The sequence below is a fragment of the Nicotiana tabacum genome, chromosome 10 (genome assembly GCF_000715075.1).
Source record: "Nicotiana tabacum cultivar K326 chromosome 10, ASM71507v2, whole genome shotgun sequence".
Taxonomy (NCBI): Eukaryota; Viridiplantae; Streptophyta; class Magnoliopsida; order Solanales; family Solanaceae; genus Nicotiana; species Nicotiana tabacum.
In genome coordinates this window covers 32,662,276-32,671,624 of record NC_134089.1, presented here as the reverse complement: position 1 = coordinate 32,671,624, position 9,349 = coordinate 32,662,276, and the positions used below count along the sequence as shown (strand labels likewise).

The 9,349-nt window shown below is 34.8% G+C and overlaps 1 protein-coding gene across 2 annotated transcripts; it reads right to left on the bottom strand.

Annotated features, from left to right (window-relative positions):
- Positions 1-616: 616 nt before the first annotated feature.
- On the bottom strand, positions 617-7,540 carry LOC107785788 (acetyl-coenzyme A carboxylase carboxyl transferase subunit alpha, chloroplastic). 2 transcript variants are annotated; one of them, XM_016607160.2, is made up of 12 exons: positions 7,196-7,540; positions 5,583-5,934; positions 5,401-5,475; positions 4,441-4,548; positions 4,141-4,301; positions 3,913-4,027; positions 3,677-3,831; positions 2,832-2,883; positions 2,682-2,750; positions 2,249-2,326; positions 1,047-2,175; positions 617-959 (listed from the first exon to the last, which is right to left on the bottom strand). In XM_016607160.2, exons 2-11 carry the CDS (start codon positions 5,922-5,924, stop codon positions 1,048-1,050), a joined length of 2,283 nt encoding a protein of 760 aa, XP_016462646.1. In that variant the 5' UTR covers positions 5,925-5,934; positions 7,196-7,540; the 3' UTR covers positions 617-959; position 1,047. The 2 variants fall into 2 exon arrangements, with proteins under 2 accessions (XP_016462646.1, XP_016462645.1); XM_016607159.2 differs by having other exon boundaries at positions 617-975; positions 7,196-7,536.
- Between the last annotated feature and the right edge of the window lie 1,809 nt (positions 7,541-9,349).

Genomic DNA, 9,349 nt, shown 5'->3' with positions numbered 1-9,349 from the left:
TTTGTTTTTAAATTATCAGTAGTAGAAAAATTGTGGTATTTGACATTTGAGTTTTACTTTGATATTTGAACCTTGTCCAATCTGCAATTCATGTTTTCAGCTTGCTCGCACATATGTCACTACTGGTTTTTATCTCCAATGGGTGAAGCATTTCAATTGATATGAATATCCAACAGAGTGGGATGGTAGTTGACAGTGGACTTGATTTCTTTAAAAAGGTAAAAGCTATGGCAAATACGAGGACGCAAGGTATAGGATGGAATGATGGCCTTTGAACATATCATCAGTTATGTTTATGTTAACCTCGCACGTTCCATACTTTTTATAGGGTAAAAGAAAAACATCTAACAGTAGAATAACGGGACAAGCACTTAGTAGTCTTGGTTTTAGTTTCCCACACATAATAGAAAACTTGACAAGTCGGAAACACTGGTATTACATTCACCGTTTACCAAAGCCGTAGCTATCTTACGAACTGTTTAACAGACATTTTACAACACTCTACTTATCCTTCAGAAATTTTGCCCCAAGTTAATGTTCTGCTCTCTTGATTGTTTAAATATTTGAGCAAAATCTATTCAGACATCCAAAAACATATAGTATATGGAAGACAACATTTATGATAACTCTATCGATAGAAATTTCGCAGCATGTTCTAACCTTCTCTTCAAACACATCATTTATACAGTATCTTGCCTCTAAAGATATCAATTAAAGGAACACTTCAATCTAACTTAAACTCTTAAAACAAATGTCAATTATTCTAAAGTAACAGAAAACAAAATCCAGGAAAACATGGCAGAGCCTAGCCAAAAAAAGAATCTGCAGTTCCATACATTCAGAAGATAAACTCCAGAAGAAAATACTGATTGCAAATTTGAGTGCACTGCGAAGAAAGAGGCTCCATCTGTAGTTCCATACATTCATAGATTTATCCTTTGCAACAGCTAGTAGCTAACCTGCATCATGATTGAACTGCAAAGATTTCAGAGTTATTCAATCACGCGAAAGAAACCAAGAAATGTGGAGAAATTGTATGAACTCACATCATGCAAAGCTACGGTTTGCATCTACATTAACTTCTACGTCTGGTTTAGAACCATCATTATCTGCGAGCAAACTTCCGTTAGATCCTTCAGGGGATTCAACAGTTTCAACAATCTCTGCCTTCAGCTTCTCATGTTTCTCTTTCAACTCAGGGAAACTCATAGCCTCTGCAAGACTCTGCTTTATTTGCTGTTCTAAGGCCTGAATTTTTGCCTTTGACTCTGCATCTGCTATCTTTCCAGCCTTTGCTACCTCCATTTTTAACAACTCAATCTTGTTTTTCAAATCTGTCGAACTCACAACGTCTTCCATAACCTTGGTGATTTCATTGTTAAATTCATCAATTTTTCTCTTGGCATCAGGAAGTGATGGTGGGTTGACATGCAAACCTAAAGATTCAAAAACGCCAGCAAATTCTGTCTCCATTTCATCTTTAAGTTGCACAATTTTCTCCTTTAGCCCCTGGTCTAAATCCATAACTGTTGATACCCCAGTACTCTCGATTTCAGCCTTCAATTTATCAATCTTCTCCTTCAAATCAGGGCGATTCATGGTTTCTTTTAACCTCTTATTGATCTCCTCCTTCATTTTGTTTACCTTGCTATTTTTCTCGGAGAGTTTGTGGGCTTTAGACATTTCTTGTAACATATCAAGCTTATTCTTTAGACTAGCATAATTCGGAGCAGCAGACATGTTTCTATTGAATTCATCCTTAAGCTGGTCAAGCTTTTCCTTCAGAGCAGGATGCATTGACTGGTCGTTTGAGTTCCTTGTTTTTGCAAATTCTTCTCGCACCATGACAAATTTTTCCTCCAAATCTAAAGCTTTAGCAGCCTCAGAAAATTCATAATCAATTTCTCTTCTCAATTTTTCTATCATCTCATTCACGCCTGACTCTGGAATCTTCCCGGATGATTCCTTTGCTTTCAGGATCTCTTGCTTTAACTTTTCAACCTCATCCATTAACTCCACATCCGGAGTCCCAGGTGGAAGAAGAGGTTCTTCTTTCTTTTTCATGTTGACCTTCCTTTTTGGATCAATGGGAACTCCCTCCTGGAAGCCACCCAGTTTTCGGAACTTAAGCATCCTGTGCCTTAACAACTCTTGAGTGTCCAGTTTCGTAAGTTCCTACAAGGATGGTGTGTTTTAGCAACTTAGCTAAAAGTTCAATTTCTGGAAATAGAAATTCTGATATACTCACATCCATTGATTCTTCAATTGCAGTTTTTATCTGCTGTGAAGTCCAATATGGATCAGCATGTGCACCACCAAGAGGCTCCTGCAACACGATGAAAACCATTTACTTACCACCAATGAAAGTGAATCACTCTTCTGTCTCAAATGACATATATGCACCCAAATTTACCAACATATATTCACCCAAATTTACCAACTGTCAAGGAATAGTTGCAAGGCAGATAATAAGCAATATGGTAATTCAGAGATGAAACATCAATTATGACTTTGCTAGGATATTGCAAGGGTCAGAAATGGAAGACAACTCACAGATGAGTCACATTTCTTCTTCTTCTTTTAGCATTTTAAATTTGATAGCTAACTGGAAAAATATGGAAGTTATGAAGAAGAATGAGATTTTGATCAATTAGGCAGATACAGCAATGAAGTAATATTACAGGAATGGAACCATCAGCAATTTGAAGCTTGCACAGCTCTTGAGCAGTTATCTTGAGTTTTTCAGCTGCCTGAAATGAAATGAAGCCATACTCAGCAATAATTTTCACAGCTTTTCTGGATTAACACTATTGAATTTTAACTATAGCAACCTTAGGAGAAGCTTTTGCGGTCTTCCATAGAATTGCGGCACATGCTTCTGGGCTGTGAATTACAAGTGGGAATTGAGAGTGGTAAGCATACATCACTATCAAGTATGACAGTCAAGAACACTATACAGAAAACTGGGTCTGAGCAGGTGAATCAAAAAATACAAAAGAAAAGCACCACGATTATCTGATTGAAAGATTAAGGGTGCGTTGCAGCAGGATATTCACTAATTGTATTGAGTTTGTTAATAGTTATATTGCCAAAAAGAAGATTGCCCTCCCAGGTTCGTTTTTCTGCAGAGTTTATTGATTTGAAATGAGATTGGGTAATCCAAGATTAAGAACAAAAGGAATAAGATTAGATGGTTCAGCATTAGGACATCCAAACAGAGATTATGTTTTTCAAGTATCGGTCTGGTGTTTTACAGCTAATAGTCGATGTATTAAATTTGTTTCTGAAGTAGACATGGCCTACCGCCAAGGTGCTAACCACCTTTAAAATTGATGAAAAGCTGAAACTATAATTTCTTATGTTGTTTATTTACTTTTTAATATAGGTGGTGTCCGGGCCAACTTGTGCACACCTCGACTATTCCACCAAGCACCTGCTACTCCTCACCAGCACAGGTACTCGATAACTCTGTCCACCAAGGCTTAGACAGTTGGGAAGCTGAGACAATAATATTGACGGAAAAATTCTTGAGAGCTTATGATTATAAAGGACATGATGAATGTCATTCACCACATATTTAGTTTGCAAGCAGCATACACCTCTCCATATCCATCTAAAAAATATATCATAAAACACCATTTTTCTTCATAGTAAAAGTCAACAGTTTTAGAGGCACCTGGCAACATAGAAGACAGCATTTTCAAGCATTAACAATTTATTAGCACAACCAATAGCCAGAGCTCCACCAGAACCCCCTTCTCCCATAACAATGGAAATAATTGGTACTTTCAAACCAAACATAGTCCTCAAGTTATGAGCTATGGCTTCCCCCTGCATGAAAGCATTACAAACTATTCAGTTTAGCAATAACCAATGGGGAAAAGGCATGCTACATCAGTTTTGTGTACATACTTGGCCTAGTTCCTCCGATTTGAGGTCAGCATATGCCCCTGGTGTGTCAATGAAGGTGATAATCGGGAATCCATGATGATCAGCATAGTACATCATCCGCAGAGCCTTCCTATAGCTGTTTAACAAGTATTCTTTTATTACTATTGTAGGCTCACAGACTACAAAGAAGTGGCTTTATCTAAACTCGTACAGAAATATTCAAAGCTCAAACATGATGGAACCACATACCCATGCGGCGTAGGCATCCCAAAGTTACGTTGTATGTTCTCCTTTGTGTTGCGTCCTTTTTGATGACCCATGAACATATAGCTTCTACCATTTATTGTGCCAAGGCCAGTGACAATGGCAGGATCGTCATACCCAGCTCGGTCACCATGAAGCTCCACAAACTGCAAATTCGGCATTTACAATTTTACATTGTTAGAATTTCCATCAGTAATTAGCATATGGAAAAGAGAACAGAAACGGAGTCTGCAATTTTTTTAAATTTATTTGGTAAGCAAGCGAGAGTCGTTGAATTTACTAGACCTTCTCAGTAATATTAAAGATGTGATCAAGGAAAGTTGGCCTGTTAGGATGCCTTGCAATATTCACTCTTTGTATAGGAGTCAGATGTGTGTAAAGATCTTTTAGAGCCTGAAAAGGACAGTAAAGATGTCAGTGTACCAGCTACATTATATTGTTAGCAAAAATAATGTTGACCTTCGAGGTTAGTGCTGATAAAATGTTCTCACCTTCATACCTTTCTCCAAACATTATAAAAGAATAAAAGGCAAGTGTCACAAAACACGAATCTTTTCTATCCTTTATTTAAGCATCCAACTCAAATCAAAAAGTAGGTAATTTTATCACAAAAATTCAAAATCAAACTCTTTACTAGAGATCAGAATCTTATGATTTCCCTGTGAGCTCCCCAGATTGCTCTTGTTGTCTTCTCTAGTTCCCCCTAGCATGTGTGTGAAAATACATCCCATACAGAGCATTAAATGATGATGATGCACTTGGAAAGGATTTCAGTAAAGGACCAGTATTAGTTTCTCCGCAAATGATAACATATACATGGATTGAGACACATTTCTTAGCAATTTAGCAACAATTGCAGTAATGCAACAAATATTTCTCACAAAAAAGAAAAAAAAAAAGGAAAAGGGCTGTCCAAATTTTCTACTTTCTTTTTATTTGATAAGTATTATCCTAAAATACTTTTATTCAGGTATAACATTTTTCACAAAATGTACAGTACTGACCAAATTTTTCCTAAACAAAATTGGAAAAAAAAAAGGATGAGATTACAAGTACTGTCTCATGGTATCAATACTGAAATTCAAAATAATCTGAAGATATTCTGTAAAGAAGATTGTGGAAACACCTAGAATTGACCTCCAATAGTAACTTTTTCTTAATAACAGCAGAAGTACATTAAGCAACAAAAGGCCACTTGTCTTGTTTTTCAATTAATAAGTGGAAGGCCATTTTTGTCATTCAAACCTGTTGGTATTTGTTCTCGAGTGAGATAATTTGGTCACTGAAATCCAATCCAGTTTCATTTGCCATCTTTTGAACCTGCATCCAAGAAACAGTTACAATTGACAAATGTTTAGTGTTCTACATTGATATAAGAGGTAATATCTCTTGAGACAACATATATGGCATTAGGTCATGAAACCTACGTCAATGATTTTCTTCTGCAGATCCATAAGAGGTTTCTCAAAATCCAATGTCACCGGCTTTTGCTTTTCTTTCAATGGCTTGAAAGGTGATAAATGACTGAGGACTCCACCCTTGACATTAAGGTCAGGATCCTCTGGCCAAGGATACTCGTGCTTCTTTACCTTGCGAACCTTTGCAGAGACGGCAAAATCTCTCTTTTTAGAACCCAATCGTGCTCTGCCGAGGGCTTTCAATGGCACACCGCAGACACCATTTCTTGAGCTACGAAGAAGGTCTGAAGCCGAAGTTTTAGAAGCCAAACTTCCACTGAATGCCACGGGAGGATGTGAAGTTGAAGCCATTCTCCAGTTTCTGCAATAGGTTAACCTAATCAATTTCATGTAAAGAGGGGAAAGTGCACAAAATTTAGAATCTAAAAGAATATAGCCCACCAATGACATAATTGTGAAATCAATTAGCTTCAAAGCATAGTCAATGTTTCACTCGGATACTTTTAAGCATACATGAATGACGAAACTAACAAACATAAATTTCACTGCACATAGTTAGACCTATCACCTACCTATGCAGAGAAGCTAAAGATTTAATCTCTACGCACCCTTCAGCAGTAAACTCAAAATCAAACTAAAAACAGTTACTAAATCGATAAAAACAGCTACCTGCACAAGCTAGAGATTGCAGCAAAGGATATTAAAAAAAAAAAAAAACATATGCAAATAAACTCCAAATTAACAAAAACATCAAGCACCAAAATTTTTGAGGTAACTAGTACCAGCGGCAGATATACCTTGCTCCAAGTGGTGTGACGGGACACCGCTTCGTCGAACCATTTACTAGATATGTATATATAGATAATAAGCAAATTGAAAATTTTGGAAATAAATATAGAAAATGACACTGCTTGTCATTATACTGATTTATCCATTTTTTCACTTTTTTATATGTTGACACCGCTTGAGAAAAATCTTGCTTCCGCCGCTGACTGGTATTGTGCCGAAACATAAAGTACATTTGCATGAAACACAAGAATCAATCAATCAATCAACTACACATTAATCTAAAACTAGTTGGGGACCACTTTATGAATCTAATATATCCATTCAGCTCCATTTGGACACATTTAATCCAATATTGTTTTAAAAAAATTCATAACATCCATGACTATATAAGGTCATAATTTGACTATGTTTACACTTGAACCGGCTATGCTAATCAGATAGGCGGATAAATACAAATTTCACTGAATAAACATTAGGAAATAGAGAAACACGCCTACACGCTTACCAAATTTATTAAATGAAATCAAATCTATATATCTAAAATCAATCAATAAACCGAAAATTAATGATCAAATGCGAAGAAAACAAATTGAGAATGAGAGCTCCAGATTCGGCAAAATTTGACTATTTTACACTTGAACTGGCTATGCTAAGCTCAAATAGGTGGACAAATACAAACAAGGAACAAGAAAAAAATATTAATTGCATGAACATTACGAAATAGAGCACAACAGCAACAAGCTTAGCGAATTTATTAAACAAAATCATAGCTATAAAGCTAAAATCAATCAAATAAAACCGAGAAATTACTGATCAAATGCGAGAAAACGAACCGAGAATTAAGAGAATGAGAGCTCCAGATTCGGCGGAGAGAGAGATCTGAGGAGTCGATGAGAGGAGTACTCTGTGGAGAGAGATTAGTAGTTTTATGGAGCAGAGAGCATCGAGAAGATCGTCGAAAGAGCTGGGCTTGGGTTTATTCAACAAACAAAAATCAGTGTATAGATATAGATAAAAGCTATGCAGAAGCAGCAACTTATGAGTGAGTTTGATTTCCGAGTTTTCGATACTTCTTATGCGGAGGAAAAAAAAAAGAAACAGAAAAGGGCAAAATGGAAAGAGTATAGAATAGAATATATATAATTAAGGAAAAAACCTACCTGTGTGCTAGTTAATAAGAGGAGCCAGCTTTTCTCGGTTCAGCCGTTAAATGTGTTGAACTGAAGCTGGAATCACTTCTCACCCTTGGATTTGGATTTGGATTTTTCTGCACCTGTACCACATCCATTGATTTGGTTGTTTTATATTTGCAATATTAACAAATAAATAAATTGAAATTATTCGATTAATTCATGATATAGATGGTAATTTGGTAAATATTTATTAAAACATAAAATTGCTCAGTTTACTCCTGAAGATTTAGTAGGCGTTTGGACATAAATTCAAAGATCTTTTTCACTTTTGGAATTTCACAAAAATTTGATTTGAAAATAAAGTTTTGTTTGGTTATAATTTTTGCAACATATTTGAATGTATTTTTTCCAAAATCATGAAACATGACTCATATCCCATAATTTATAAAAATATCAAAACCATCCAGACTTGATTATCCTACTTAAAACAAACAATGAAACATGTTGATTGTTTAACTGTACGGACAATCTCTAATAAACTCTTTCAGGTAAAAGTACAAAATGTAGATTTAATAGTGGATATCAAAATATAGTCCAAGACCACTCAATCAGATGGTGGGTACTTGAGGTATTACCTAGGTTTAATAACGGATTGGGGTCCTTTTATAAATTTCAAAAATATTGGTAAATTTGTAAGACATAAAAATACCAAAATTCTAATTGAAAATGAAGTTGTGTTTGGTTATAATTTTTACAATATATTTGCATGTATTTTTTTCAAAACCATGAAACATGATTTATACACCATAATTTATAAAAAAATATCAAAATCATCCAGACTTGATTATCCTACTTGAAACAAACAATCAAACATGCTGATTGTTTAACTGTACGAACAATCTCTAATAGAAGTTGTAGTGACTCCTTTAGGTAAATGTATAAATTGTAGATCTCAACAGTGAATATCAAAATTATAGTCCAAAGCCACTCAATTAGATGGTGGATAGTTGTAGGTGTTACCTAGGTTTAATAACGGATTGGGGTCCTTTTATAAATTTAAAAAATATAGGTAAATTTGCAAGACATAAAAATACCAAAATTCTAATTTTCCATTGAAAAACTAGTTTTCAACAGTTTTTCAAATTCGAAAATGCATTTTCAAGTTGGATCTGAAAAATTGTAAAATCTTCATAACCAAACATTATTTCGAATTTTTTTGTTTGAAAAAAAAAGGATTTTTTTTAATATCCAAACAGGCTCTTAATTACTCTTTATATGATTCTCTAGCTTAGAATCATTGTTCTTAATTCAATATTTATGTCAGTAAGAGGAGGTACAATTGCACCTGCTAATTATTCACGATGATACGTACAAACAACAATAACAATAACTATGTCTTAATTTCAAAAACTGGGATCGATTTTATGAATTTTCGCGTCTTAAGCTCAACTCATTTCACGATAAGTGCAAAATTAATATAATTATCTATATTCTTAAAGAGTTCAATCATATATGTTGTTGTTCTTAACAAGTCACATCTACACCTGCTTCTTCTTTTCTTTGAACTAAAAAGAAGTTGAAATATAAGTATTTAGTTTCATTTAGTTCTGTATTTTTTTTATCTCCTCGGGTTAATTGAAGCTTAGAATAGTGAATGGTAATATTAAGAGCCTGTTTGGCCAAGCTTTTGGAGGCCAAAAGTATTTTTTTTGTTAAAAAAGTATTTTTGAAAAATTTAAGGTGTTTGATCAAAATAAAAAAGTACTTTTAGCTAATAGCAAAAGCAATATTGCTTTTGGGAAGAAGTAGAAAATTCTAACTTCTTCCAAGAAGCAGAAGCAGAAAATTAATTTA

Bases quoted from the DNA above. Each gene is read 5' to 3' on its own strand.
- LOC107785788 (XM_016607160.2), bottom strand. From the start codon at position 5,924: ATGGCTTCAACTTCACATCCTCCCGTGGCATTCAGTGGAAGTTTGGCT. The intron at 4,549-5,400 runs GTTTGAATGACA...TGTCCTTTTCAG, and splicing joins TCGAGAACAAATACCAACAG to GCTCTAAAAGATCTTTACAC. The intron at 4,028-4,140 runs GTATGTGGTTCC...CTTGTTAAACAG, and splicing joins GGGATGCCTACGCCGCATGG to CTATAGGAAGGCTCTGCGGA.